Source organism: Etheostoma cragini, chromosome 9 (genome assembly GCF_013103735.1).
Source record: "Etheostoma cragini isolate CJK2018 chromosome 9, CSU_Ecrag_1.0, whole genome shotgun sequence".
Classification (NCBI taxonomy): Eukaryota; Metazoa; Chordata; class Actinopteri; order Perciformes; family Percidae; genus Etheostoma; species Etheostoma cragini.
In genome coordinates this window covers 26,729,962-26,744,116 of record NC_048415.1, presented here as the reverse complement: position 1 = coordinate 26,744,116, position 14,155 = coordinate 26,729,962, and the positions used below count along the sequence as shown (strand labels likewise).

General features: G+C 41.4%; 1 protein-coding gene across 1 annotated transcript in view; it reads left to right on the top strand.

The window, feature by feature from the left end:
- The first annotated feature begins 646 nt into the window (after positions 1-646).
- Positions 647-14,155, top strand: part of LOC117950871 (transcription initiation factor TFIID subunit 4-like) — a 17,750-nt gene continuing 4,241 nt past the window's right edge. The window contains exons 1-13 of the mRNA XM_034882262.1: positions 647-903; positions 1,603-2,114; positions 2,871-2,992; positions 4,289-4,396; positions 7,903-8,031; positions 8,936-9,058; positions 9,579-9,668; positions 11,003-11,146; positions 11,309-11,435; positions 11,718-11,796; positions 12,494-12,654; positions 13,486-13,616; positions 14,079-14,148. Coding sequence (XP_034738153.1) covers positions 1,610-2,114; positions 2,871-2,992; positions 4,289-4,396; positions 7,903-8,031; positions 8,936-9,058; positions 9,579-9,668; positions 11,003-11,146; positions 11,309-11,435; positions 11,718-11,796; positions 12,494-12,654; positions 13,486-13,616; positions 14,079-14,148 — 1,789 coding nt within the window. The 5' untranslated portion in view covers positions 647-903; positions 1,603-1,609. The remainder of the gene's footprint in view (positions 904-1,602; positions 2,115-2,870; positions 2,993-4,288; positions 4,397-7,902; positions 8,032-8,935; positions 9,059-9,578; positions 9,669-11,002; positions 11,147-11,308; positions 11,436-11,717; positions 11,797-12,493; positions 12,655-13,485; positions 13,617-14,078; positions 14,149-14,155) is intronic.

The window sequence follows — 14,155 nt, the reverse complement described above, 5'->3', positions numbered from 1 at the left end:
TATTTAAGGGTCCGGCCCCCAAGGAGACTGTCTGGTAAAATTCTGGCCCTCTGACAAATATAGTTGATGACCCCTGATATACTATATAAATGAGGCGGTCATATCCTTTCAATGAGTATTGCAACCTTACATAACAAAATAGATAAACATATGAAAAAGGGTACTTAAATAAACACAGTGAGAAAAGAAGAATGTAAAAAATAACAAAATAAAAAAACAGTACAAAAAGTTAACATGACAACAAACATGTTTTTCTCGAGGAGTAATTTTCCTTTTGCCGTAGAAATAATTATTCATGATTATGGGTTGGCTACTTCCCAACCATTTGAGTTTTTAATTTTTAATTTTCTGTTATCATTTCTTTTATTTGCAATCTTTTACAAAGATGTTATAGGCGGCCTACAGTGTTTGAACAAGTCGGCATCGAGAAAAATAAAACTCAAGAAGAAAGGCACTTCAGTATATAAAGAGGAAATAAGGAAGACAACACAAAATACAGAAAATACAATACAAAAAAAGGTGAAATGGTAAGTAGGCTATATAATCACGTTTCCTTAAAAAAAAATCTTGCTCAGTGTTCCCCAACCTTTTCAAAAAGCTCCTCTGAAATGCTGAGCAACGAAAAACGACGCAATTGCGTCATCTGCTGGCGGGAAAAGAACTTCTAGGTCATTTTACAGTTAAAGTTGACTACTAATTGTGTTCAATTGAGTTTTTTTTTGTAGTTTACATTTCATTCTGTCACACATCTTCAACGTATCGATATTGTAATAAAATCATTCAGTATTATTTTCCTTCAGCCGTAGCTAATCATGGTGCGTCCTTCTGTCCTGTGTGTCCCAAACGCAGCACTGGTCCAGGATGAGTTCAGGCACCACGCTGCCACAAAATCACTGACAACAGGTGAGCTCGTGACTTTTTCTCCTGAAGTATACTCGGTCGATTTCAGCGAACGCCGCCTCAACAATTATTTAAATCGAAAAGTTTTTCTCTTTGGATTAAATAACGCTTAACTCCATTCAAAAGCTCGGAGCAATACGACACGCAAAACGTTAGCTAACGTTATCGTTCATAAACTAGCTTAACCTATCTCAGTTGTCTAAAGCAGCTTAAACACTTAGCGTTAGCCGTCACGTTAATGTTCATATTGCATGAGATAGCTAGCTAGCAAATTGCAATGTCTTACCTAGCTAGTTTACAGCTAAAACACTTAACGCTAACGTTGTAACATGTGAAGTTACCAAACAGAAAACACACAGAAGTCAAATTTTACAAATACTAAATATTTTTGCTTGTTAACTTGGGCAGCGTTTATTTTACGTGAAGTTTGGAAATTTGGAAATTTAAAATACACAATTAGGAAAGTGGTTAAATCCTAAATAGGCCTACGGTCTATTCATGATAACGGGCCTTCTGTCGACACCAGCTTACACTTTTCCTTGGGTTTACCGTTGTGACGTTGTAAATGCAATGTTTTTTCAATGGGGTACAATTTGGCTTAATCTAACGTAAAATACCGTTTTAGCACTTGGAATCAAACTCTTGCTTTTGTATTTAATACATTTTGCATTATGTATAAAATCCCATTGTTTTTCCATTCAGAAATATTATGGCCACAAATAAAGTGGTTATTGAAGCCCCAAAGGTGGAGTCCAGCGGGGCAGCAGGGGCTGGAGACACCTCTACTAAAGTCCAGGTATTACAGGTCCCAGCCAAATGTGGACCAATCGCCGCCGTGCAACCCCCAGCCACTGCTGCAGGCGGCTCAAAGGGTGACTGTTTCTCTGCCCCCCCACCTAAAGTCCTCTCCACTGGGCATGGTCCCCTACCTCCTTCCTGTGCAGTTGCAGTTGTTGCAGGGCGTCAGACTTCCTCTCCTTCTGTCATGGTGGTATCAAAGGTGGTCACCCCAGGACGAGTGTCTGCTACCAGCCAACCACAGGTAACACAAGCAGCTTTGAGCCAGGTGGCCCCAATGAAACAGACCCCCACCCCAGGACGGACAGTGGTGATAACTGTACCCAGGGCAGCAGGGGCACAGACAGTCACTGTGGCCCCTCGGCTGCCCCACGCTGCTTCCCCACAGCTCCCAACCAATATCCAGATACCAGCAGGTGAGCTGCAACACGCTTCTGTTGTATTTTTTGTGAGAGTCCATCATGCTGTCCTAATACATGTGTCCTACTTGGTTAATTAGCAACTGCATGGGGGAGGGGTGGTGCGCGATCACATCATGTACAATGAAATCATTTTCTGAATTTACCAGACTGTTCTAGCTGTTCTATTTGCCTTTACCAACTTAGTCATTAAATCCAAAATGATGATGGAAATTCATCTAAAATCTATTTGGCCTATTTTTTGTGAAAGCACAATAGTTAATCCTACAATATCGTAGTGAAAAAATATTGTGATATCTGACACATACTAGGTATACTTTACCCAGCACTCTCTTTTCAGGACAAATCATCAATTAATTAGATGATTCATTAATTCATTAATTAGATAAGACGCAAAGATGAATATATTACTTGTGAACTTTTAAACTAATAGGCTACTCTTTTTTTCATAATCAATTGATCGCTTTGAGTCAATAAAACAAGTAGAACTTCTCTTATTAAATGTGTTTCTTCTCTCTTCTGCAACAGTAAACTGAATATCTTGAGTTGTGGACATAAAAAGACATTTGAGGTTGTCATCTTGGGCTTTTGGGAAACATTGATCCCATTTTTCACCATTGTCTGACATTTTAGAGATCAAACAACTAATCCATTCATCCAGGAAATAATCCACTCATTCAGTCAACAATGGAAATAATCATAAATTGCAGCTCTTGAATGACAGCAAGTGATTTTTGACTCTGATTGTGGCAGGTATGATGTTGATCCGCAGTGACAGTGGTCAGCTGATGCTGGTATCCCAGCAGGCTTTGGCACAGGCTCAGCAGGGACAGAGAGGCGTTGGTGGTCAAGGGCCTAGAATACTTGTCCCACAGGTATGTGTGTGTGTTGCTGCTTTGAGTTTATTAGATGGAGTAATGTAGAGTAGGGGCTGGGTATCGTTAAGACAGATTTGATACTGGTACCGATTCCAATACCGTGACTTTGATACCGGTTCCTAAACAATACTTTTTTTCAATACCAATTTCCGTGTTCTCCCTCACTTTGTGGAAGACTTAGATGCGCATATTTGGCGAGGGGCTTAGACGTCCTTCTTTTAAAGGTCCCATGGCATGAAACTTTCACTTTGAGGTCTCTTAGCATTAACATGCGTCCCCCCATCCTGCCTATGGTCTCCCGGTGGCTAGAAATGACCATAGGTGTAAACTGAGCCCTGGGTATCCTGCTCTGCCTTTTGAGAAAATGAAAACTCAATTGGGCCAATCTGGAATCTTACCCTCACGAGGTCATAAGAGGCAAGGTTACCTCCCCCTTTTCTGCTTTGCCCGCCCAGAGAATTTGGCCCACCCATGAGAGAGACATCATGACTTTCAAACGAGCAAAGTGGCAGTTGGTCAAGGCCACACACTTTGCTAGTTTTGTGTCTCTTGTTCACCTCACTTGGACCGTTATTGTCACCATATATGTTTCTAAAACATTTAAGAAGCTGGAGCAGATTATAAATATCGAATAAAAGTTAAAGACAAAACTTACTAAAGAAATCCAACTACATCGTATCTGAGGAAAGTCTTTTGGTTAGGTTGGTTCGGCTGTAGGTGCTGCCCTGAATGGCTTTGGTGTGGCACCTACACCTTACAGTGGCGGGGAATTCTACTGCCAATTTTATAAAAAACAAAACAAATTACAACATTGCTGCACAGATTTTTTTATGTATTTTTCAGCTCCTACTATGTGAGCCGTCTCTGTGTAACGTCAAGCTTTTCTTGAGTGTCGTTACGACATTTAACGTAAGACAGCCAATCACAGACTTTATTAGATCTTGGTAGAAGCTTGCTGCGTGCTGATTGGCTCACTGGTGCTGATGAGATTTACTCCTTAGGTATTGAAATCGGGTAGTAAACGGTGAGGCATTTCTTGATACTCTGTCGGTGCCTAAAAAGTATCACATTACATTTAGCTGACGCTTTTTATCCAAAGCAACTATGGGTTAAGAGTCTTGCTCAGGGACACATTGGTTGATGTATCGCAGTTGGAATTAAACCCACATTTTCCACACCAAAGGCATGGGTTGTATCCACTGCGCCATCACCAATTTGGTACCTGGCCCTACTGTAGAGATATCCTCATCCTCACCCCTGCGGTCTCGACCCACTGTCATGTCTTGAACCCAGGTATCTGCAGCATCTGGAAATAAAAGTAACGAGAAGGTGACAGTGATCAGGATGGCAGCCCCTCCCAGCTTCCAGCCTGCACCAGTCCAGAAGACCGCTGTGGTAAAGGTACAAAAGCTCAGTCATGTAGCGCACGCTCACGAGAAGTTTTACTGCAAATCAACCACGATTATCATAAATAGTCATCATTAAGAATAATACTCCTACCAAAATTTTGTAACACTTTTTAAAGATTTGTTTTTAACCAAACAATCATACACATAGAAAACATTCACGTAATACGGATATGTACTAGAGGCCAATGTTTGGCATTGTTTACATAATCTGCATCGGCCAATTTATAAAAAAATTAATAATAATAATATTAGAGCTGGTTAGCGATTAAAATTTGTTATCGCGATTAATCGCATAATGTCCCCGATTAATTCCAAAATGAAATAAATTAGTTTAAAATAATTTTATATAGTGCGATGTTCTGCCATGTGAACAAAAGTGCCTTAACATTTGTTCTGCAAAAAACTTACCAGCATTTTATTTATAAAGTAGCAGTTAAATAAAATATTTAGTGTACATCTCAACTTAAGCAATGTATTTATCATGTCCAGAGTTGAATTCCATCCGGTTGGAACGTCTTCATCGGCAACTTCTTCTGTCCATGTTCTTTTGTTGTTGCTCTAACTCTGCAGCACTTGCCCCACAACTTTTCTGCACTTTGCAAGGACACTGTCCAACGCGCTGTAAAGCAGAGACACTGTGACAAAACGCTGGAGACCGTGCGCAAAGCAGGGGACATGATCGAAAGGCAGAAGGCTCGCAGCAGTGATCATATTTCATATCTATTTGTACTATCTGTGCTAACTGCGGGGACTTTATTTGACACATTCCACTGCTGTGCAACTTCAATAAGTGTCCCGTGCATGTTTCAGCATAATGTCTCTCCTCTGTTTTCATTACAGTCAGAGCACTTGAATGCAACGCCCTCTTTTCATCAGTATAATGCACTGTAACTCCAAGATAATTCTTTCCCTACAACTGGGAGTCTGATGGTGCGTGTTGAGGGAATCTTATACCTGCCGTGGTTTTTGTGATTCTCAGACCGATGTCCTCCTAATCGGCCTGCAGTCTGTAGCTATCCACGTCACTATGGCATCTGTAGGCGTTTCTTGCCTTTGTTAATTCCCCCCCCCCACTAAGTAAGTGATTTACTGGGATCAACTGTGATATTTCAGACTGGAAGTACTTCGTGATAAGAAAATCCAACACCAAAATTCAATTGCAGTATTTACAAAGACTGTGAGCAACAAACTTTTACAATAATAAAGAAATAATAACAACTTACCGCGCGATAAAAATATTTGTTGGCGTTAATTAATTAATTAGTTAACGCAATAATAACGCGTTAACTTTCCCAGCCCTAAATAATATATATTTATTTCTTTATTCAGGGCAGAAGTGAAGATCCACTAAGATTTTTTGTGTATGCAGATTTGTGTTCTCAGAAGTTTGATGAATGCTAAGTGCACTATTTTTATTTTCTTACCTATTTTGTTTTTAATTTATACAATATATGTTTTTTACATTGTTTTTAATTTAAGTATACAAGTGCATGTTGGTGAAGTGTACAACATATGTTTTTGTTGAGAAATGTGTCTATCTTAATGAATTATTAGGGTTACATTTTATCTAGCAAATAGAGGTTTAAAACCAGCGCATATCGGCCAAAATAAATCGGCAGCATTTATCGGCCACTGGCTGACCCAGTGAAAAAAAAAAAGAACGTGCTCAAGCAGCAGGGATGACCGTAGCCTGGAGAGGATTGTCAGGAAAAGGCCATTCAAATGTGTGGGGGAGCTTCAAAAGGAGTTGACTGAGGCTGGAGGTACTGCATCAAGAGCCATCACACACAGACGGTTTGTGGACATGGGCTTCAAATGTCGTATTCCTCTTGTCAAGCTGCTCCTGAACGACAAACAACGTCAGAAGCATCTTACCTGGGCTAAAGAAAAAAAAGAACTGGTCTGTTTCTCAGTGGTCCAAAGTCCTCTTTTCTGATGAGAGCAAATTTTGAATCTCATTTGGAAACCAAGGTCCCAGAGTCTGGAGGAAGAAGGGAGAGGCACACAATCCAAGATGCTTGAAGTCCAGTGTGAAGTTCCCACAGTCTGTGTTTGTTTGGGGAGCCATGTCATCTGCTGGTCTTGGTCCACTGTGCTTTATTAAGTCCAGAGTCAGCGCAGCCGTCAACCAGAGTACTCCATGCTTCCTTCAGCAGACAAGCTTTATGGAGATGCTGGCTTCACTTTTCAGCAGGACTTGGCACCTGCCCACACGGTCAAAAGTACCAAAACCTGGTTCAATGACCATAGGATTACCGTGCTTGATTGGCCCGCAAACTCTCCTGACCTGAAAATTGCCAAGAGAAAGATGAAAGACATGAGACCGAACAATGCAGAAGAGCTGAAGGCCACTATTTTAGCATCCTGGTCTTCCATAACACCTCAGGAGTGCCACAGGCTGATAGCATCCATGCCACGCTGCAGTAAGGCCGTTATTCAAGCAAAAGGGGCCCAAACAAAGTACTGAGTACTTATGCATGATTATACTTTTCAGAGGGCTGACATTTCTGTCTTTAAAATCATTTTTTTATTGATTTCATGTAATATGCTTATTTTCTGAGATTTTGAATTTGGGGTTTTCATAAGCTGTATGCCATAATCATCAAAATGATATCAAATAAAGGCCTGAAATAACTCACTTTGTATGCAATGAGTCTAAATAATATATTAGTTTCACCTTTTAAGTTGAGTTAATGAAATTAATGATCTTTTGCACCATATGCTAATTTTTTGAGTTTCACCTGTAGAAGCCCATCAATCATCCTCATTTGCACTCCCCCAATCCAACACTCTTTCCAAATTCGTATGTCCTTTTTTTTTCCTTTTTAGAGAATAAATCCTTATTTCTAAGAATACACATACTTCCTGTAACCATTTACCAATACTTGTTTTGTGTATGTTTTTCCATGATATTGCTATCATTTGTTTTGCTTGTGACAGATATAAATTTAAAAGAACTGCTCCTTCTTCCTTCACTTATTCTTCACCCATCACTAATAATAAATTATTCAGGAAGATAGAAAGATAAAGACTGGTAGTTGCTTAGGTTTAAGTCACTCGGAAAGGGATTACTGCCTTTTATTAGGCAGTACTAGAAGGCTGACAGAGAACAAGGGAAAGACAAAGACCAGCGACTTAATCTCTAAGCCTTGCGGCACTTTTAAAGGTTTTCCTCATTTTTATGAGTTATCCAGCACGTCGCTGCACCTGTGGATCTTCAGAGAGCTCCTTATACAAGGGAGCATTGCAAGTTTTAAAAGCAAATTGGTTTTACGCATGAAATAAAAATGACAGAAGGCCTCCTATAAAGGTAAGAAGTAAGGGCTCAATGCTCTTGCTCCTCTGCATTTCTCTATTTATTCTGACAGTGTTTCGGCCCTGAGACCTTCTGCAAAATCAGCAATCGGACTGCTAGAAAATAAACATATGGCCTTATCCTTTGCCCTTTTTGATCTGCTTCTATGTTCTTTGAGTGAAAGATTATATTGTTTTCTTCAGGTGATTGGTGTAGCTCCCAAACCAGCTGTAGTCCCACCACTCAGTGCTGCGTCTGAACAGGGGAGCCAGCATCGCATTCAAGCCGTGGTTACGGAAACCAAAAAGGAACCGCTAACCACAATTAGTCAGGTGAGTCTGACCGGTCCCAGCCCTGACCTGCATTCTGACTTTGGATTTCACTTGTCTGCAAAACTATCAGTCTGAAACTGCAGCACCTGGCCAGTACAATAACAGGGACCCTATCTCCTCCACAAGTTATTAAGGATCCCACGTAACTTCTGGGCAAGTCCTGCCCTACGATACAGCCCGATTTGTTGGGGGTTGGCATTGACCTTGAGTGGTTTAGGTTAGGATAGCCGATTGGTCAGGGGTTAGGACCTGAAAAAATCGGGTTACGCTACAGTGTGTAAGCATGGACTGCTGGCCAATACTAGTGTGTGAATGCTATTGAAGGGTGGGTCGTGCCGAGAATTTGCGTAGGTTCCGCAACAACGTAATTTTACATGTACATTCTAGCAGTTAAAGCTGTGTTTTTTTTTGTTTTTGGTGACTCAAAAATTCCATAATTCTTCAGCATATTCTCCCATAAGTTGTCTGAAAGAAAACTAGACTCTGCGTCTCCTCTAGGATTGTCCGATCACAGTTCATTTTCACAGCAAAAACCTATTGGGCGTTCTTCACACGCATTTGCCCGTTTCTTTCTACCCTCGGCAGCGTTAATGAAAAAAAAAAAAGAAATCTGATAATCTACTTTTATTCCTACCTTTCCTACCAGGTATTTGCTTACATACCAATAACAATTCCAATAGAAGTATGTGTCAGCTTTAATAGAATTTCTGACAATCACCAAACAATCTTATGAGTGAGATTTCCTAGACAATTTACAGTGATACAAAGAATGCAGGTAGTTGCTGCATAAACAACAAAGCATTAGTTACCAACAGCTGAACAGTAGTTATGAGAACCGCGTATCACAAATTGACCAAGTTGACCTTTTATTACGCTTGGTTGTTGCCTGCCCTTTTACCAACAGGCAACCCTGGATAGTGTGAAGAAGTGCAAGAACTTTCTGGTGACTCTGATCAAACTGGCCTCAAGTGACTCCAGGTCCGCCAACATGGCCAACAACGTCCGAGGACTGGTCCGGAGTCTGCTGGTACGCCTCTGCTCGCCGTCATCACAGGAGCTGCTTTCACTTAGTACAGTAGTACTAAATCTTCTAATGTCTAAAATACATTAAAAAATGTCCATTTTAGGCTTGATTGACCAATAATATCATAAATCCTTCAGTCTGTGTTTTTAACCCGCTTTTTAAATTTTTTACTGCTCATCACTTTTGGATTAGAGAAGAACTAGTACTACATGCATCAGATCTACCTTTGTCAACAACCTGTATTAAGATGAATTTAAAACATCTTGCATCTTGTAAACCTATAAGTAGTAAGGGGTACTAGCTTTTTAGCGGTAAAAAGCTTGTAAGTAGACTTTGAGTAACGATTATTTTAGCAAATCCCTGTTCTTCTCATATTTCCTATGTGTAGTTGGATCATTTTCAGTGTTTTTTTTTTTTTTACATCTAATTTACCAGCTTATTTTCTTGTCTTTAAGAAAAATGTTCCAGGTAATATAAAACTGTATTAAAAGCCTGAAGTGTTTGTCCTTGTTTTATCTTGCAGGAAGGGAAAATAGAAGCGGAGGAGTTTACAGAACAGCTGTATCGTGAATTGAAGTCGACTCCACAGCCCTGCTTGGTGCCTTTCCTCAAGGTGACCTGAGAACAACACATAATTGTTACCTCCTGAATAGTCTAATCTCCAGACCCATCTCCATAGCGCTGTGGAGAACTGTCTGGTAACAAGAGCGTACATTAAAATGTATTAAAAGGACATTATATAAAAGCAACATAAAAAACAGGCTACATTTAGTGCACACACATTATAGGCTCTGTAAAGTTCATCTAACGCAATGGTAGCATGAGCACTTGTGTTGGAGTGATGTAAACACAGCCGTGAATTTGCGTGGAATGTAAAATGGTCGTTCTTTAACAGTCACAAACTCCACCAGCGGTTAGCAGTAGTTGGATAACACAGCCCACCTCCACTAGTCTTTCCCGCCAGAGTAGCATGTGCCCGGACGACTAGCAGGCCTGGTAGCTAGATAGCGGAGTCTGGTCCACTGTTGTTCAGCCATTTTTCCGCAAAAACAAAAACATAGCAGTCTCTGAACTTGCGTTGGGAGTTTTGTTGAAGTCGGATGTAGTCCAGTTTGTTGTCTAATGATAGCTCGGCGTTTCCGCTTAGCGCACACACCGCCGTTGATGTCCCCTTACCCGGCTTAGCGGCTTCAGCAACACACTTGAATGCACATGTTTGTTGTAAAAGTTTGTTGCTGAAAAGCATAGTTAAAGAAAAGAGATAGCTTTAGCTTAGCTCCAAGATGGCTGACACTCGACTTGCTTTGGGTCCAACCCCCTATGGGTGGGTTGAAAACATGCTGAACTAACTGGCTTGTAATCCACAGCCGCTGGGCAAAAATGCCTCCGATGACGCAAAATGGGTCTGTACTCTTCCAAAGATTGTTATGAGGTAAAAGAACGCACTGTGTAATAGACATGGAAAAAAGAACAGAAGGTTAGATCGGACATTGAATTGTTTGCCATGGTCAGTAGACTGGTGCAAAAGAAAATTGCGCTAGACTAACTCAGCTAGAAGGAGTTAGCCAGCTTTGGGTTGTGCCGATGGACGACTGACATCGTGATTGCGAGCCACCATGGTGAGGCCGCGCCCCCCACCCTGTCAGACACCGACAGGCTTGGGCACTTTTTTTAAGTAAGAAAAAATATTGATGTAAAGGGAGAGTAAAATTAAAAGTGCATCGCCCATCAAGATGTTGCCAATTTAGGTGACATTGCCCAACCCTAAGCCAGCTGCAGTGGTCACAGTTCTATGCAATGGCAGTGGTACGCATAAAAATCGATAAATGAAACTCATTTGAACTCCAAGTAGTTCATGTAAAAATGAGTGTAGGCACTCAGGGGCAAAATGGAATTTGGCTGATGACATGACTCCTTTCCTACTCATCTTTTTGTCATTGCTATCAGAAAAGTCTTCCTGCAGTGCGCCGCCTTACTGCAGACCCCCAGTTATTTATTCAACAGGCTTCAGCCCAAAACCTCAGCACGCCATCTTCCACCATGAAGCAGTCCAGCTCCGACACAGGACAAAACCTCAATGCCAACCAGCAGGTAACAAAATGTCTAGATATCAGTGCAGTGTACATTTTATAATAGAAAAACATTTCATTATCAATGAATATGAGGAGCAATTAATGCTTTAAACTGGAGAAACCTGGTTTCCTAGGCTAGATTTGTCCCGGAGAACGGTTAAAGATTTCCTTTTAAATGCAGGTTAGCCACCAGCAGCCCCGAGGAGTGACTGTGAGAGTTACATCAGCTCAGTCCACAAACTACACCTATAAGATCAGCAGACCCCCACCCAAACCCACTGTGGTCCCGTCAGGAAAACCCTTCACTGGTAACAGGAAAAGGCTTCTTTGGGAATGTCACAAGTTTGTTGTGATTCCTGGTATCACGATTCAAATTTGGAATCAATTCTTGATTTTAAATTAAATAGAAAAGAGAGCACTAATTTTTGGCTATTTAATATTGTGCACTGTTTAAAAGGATTCACCTGTGTCCTTAGTTCAATAAAATGCAGGTGTAAATGCACAATAAACACATGCACTCCGATCAACCAGACTACTCCAGCAATGAAATTCTACTCTCCGAATAAATGTGGATGTTTTTCTTTTCCCAGGAACTTTTTCAGTGAAGCAGCCTTTCGCTCAGGAGCCGCCTCGTTCCACCAAATTTGCATTCAGTTCAGGATCCTACAGGTAATACACAAAGTTGATATCTTTAGACTAAAATATAAGTGTGAAGGTCTGACCTGTGTGGGGGAATTTCCGGAAACATCATTTTGTGGTATGATGAGACAAAGGGTAGACTTAGACAACATCGGGTCATTCATAGGTCACAGGTCAGGGCACGAGAATTTTTGGCTAGTCTCTAATAACCAAACCTGTTCATCTAGAATTATGTGGGACTCTCTACAGATTTGGGGAATCTAGGCAGCTGCATGATAAGGGAATGTTTGGTCTCAGAACTGTCCCCTTTTGAAGGTCGGTGGGCCAGCCACACACACACACAGAGAGAGAGAGAGAGAGGGAAAACTACTTTTGAGCGTACACAAGGCTATTTTGCAGAGGCACCGGGGCTCCATGCAGCGCTTAGCACCACCCTAGACGATTAGGATTGGTTTAGATCAGAGCACCTTTTTCTCCCATTCCGGAGTGCTGTGTGGACCAGCCAGACCTTCCTCCGCAGTGCTGTGGTGGGGGAGGGTCTGGCAATGTGAGAGTAAACTAGTAATCCGAAATTCCCCTCGATTGAGAGTCCTTGTGTCATCAAGGTCATCCGAAACCTCCTTCACATATGTGAAATGAGCTGTTCTGCTCCTGAGTCATTCCTTAACAACCTGCACGTAGCAGAATTATATATGTATGTATGTATGTATGTGTGTGTGTTTCCCAGGGAAGATGATGACATTAATGATGTCGCCTCCATGGCTGGAGTCAACTTGAGGGAGGAAAATGCCCGGATCTTGACCAGCGTGGTTGGCTCTGTGGTGCAGTCGTGTCACGACCAGCCCTTCCTCTCCCCTAACCCAATGCTCTGCCGAATCCTCCGTACAGGTACAAGAGCTCAGCCAACCTGCTAGACTCCACATTTCATCAGACGTTATGATCACAAATCATTCGTTACATCAGTATTAGTGCAGGCTATTCTTTCATATTTCTCGCAATAGTAGTCGCAGCCACCAGTGGACAGCGTGACTACACTAAATTGCAGTTTCTCTTCTTACACACAAAGAACCAAAATTGCTATTACTAATTTTATTTAATTTTTTTTCATTAGGAAATACAGTATATTCATGGAAATCGTTTCAGGCTAAATTTAAAATGGGGCCTGAACCATGTCAAATGCCACAACAATAAATGTATTATTTTAAGGGTGCATTTACATTGCTACGTTTGCTAAAGTTACCATGGCAACTACCAGCAACAGGCAGGATGTTTCATGCGCAAATGTTTTAACAGCGGCGATGTTGTGTATTGTTTAGGGTCCTCGCCACCAAAAGACAAATTGGCATTGCAAATTCAAAATGTAGTTTGACTTGAAGCGCCTTCTTTAGACTGAAAGTACTGTCGAACAACTTTTATTCTGCTCACGAGTTCTATTTTCACTTTCCACCTACCTAACACCTTCCCGTAATCAACGGCAGCGTCATTATGTCGACAAGCGTAGCGCAAGTGTAAGGTCCGGTTCAGTAGGAAAATAAAATTCTATGCTTCGGCGGAAACGGAACCCCATCAAATATCTCAATATTCGTTCAAAACCGAATCCTGGATTCAGTGCAACGCTATTTACAGTTTCCAACCTGTCTTTAACGTAAGCTTAGCTATAATGTGTGTTTGACTCTTCTTGTGATACTTGAGCCAGATGTTTGTTGACTCCTGTGTTAGGACAGGCTTTGGGAGTAACGGATGTTGCTCCAGAAGTGGTAGCTCTGGTTTCTCATGCCACGCAGGAGTGTCTCCGTGGGCTGCTGGAGAAGCTCAGTGTGACGGCAGTACACCGCAAGCCAGCCCTGAAGGTACAGCAGTGTGACCCATATGATGGAGGGATTTATATTTACACAAACAAAGAGAGTCATACATGACATATGGCATTGAGTTACTGCCACCATGACAAAAACTAAATTCTGCTCATTTTCTTTTTAAAAGAAACGTTAAGTTTTAGTTCCTTTAAATGACTAAATATCATCTTTAGATCAGAAATGTCTCTTCTTATAAGAACATAACTATCTTGTTATATCAAAAAACATTCTTGGCAAAGTAACATTGTCAATGTATACTGCCTCAGTTGAATGAACCTCCCACCTGTAAACTGTGTGCTCTGCATGGGGCACCAAAATACCATTCAGACGGTCAAAGGTCCGGCAAAGGTCACAAAACAATCTGAGGGGTGTTAACCTTGGGGGGGGGGGGTCCTGCGCTGCGCTTCTAGGAAAATAGGGCCTCTCCGTCTTGTTAACTTTTGTGTTGTGTTGCAACAGGAGGATCCGTGGCATGTCAAAGTGAGTGATGTACGCTCCCAGCTTCGCTTCCTTGAGGAAGTGGAGAGTTTGAAAAA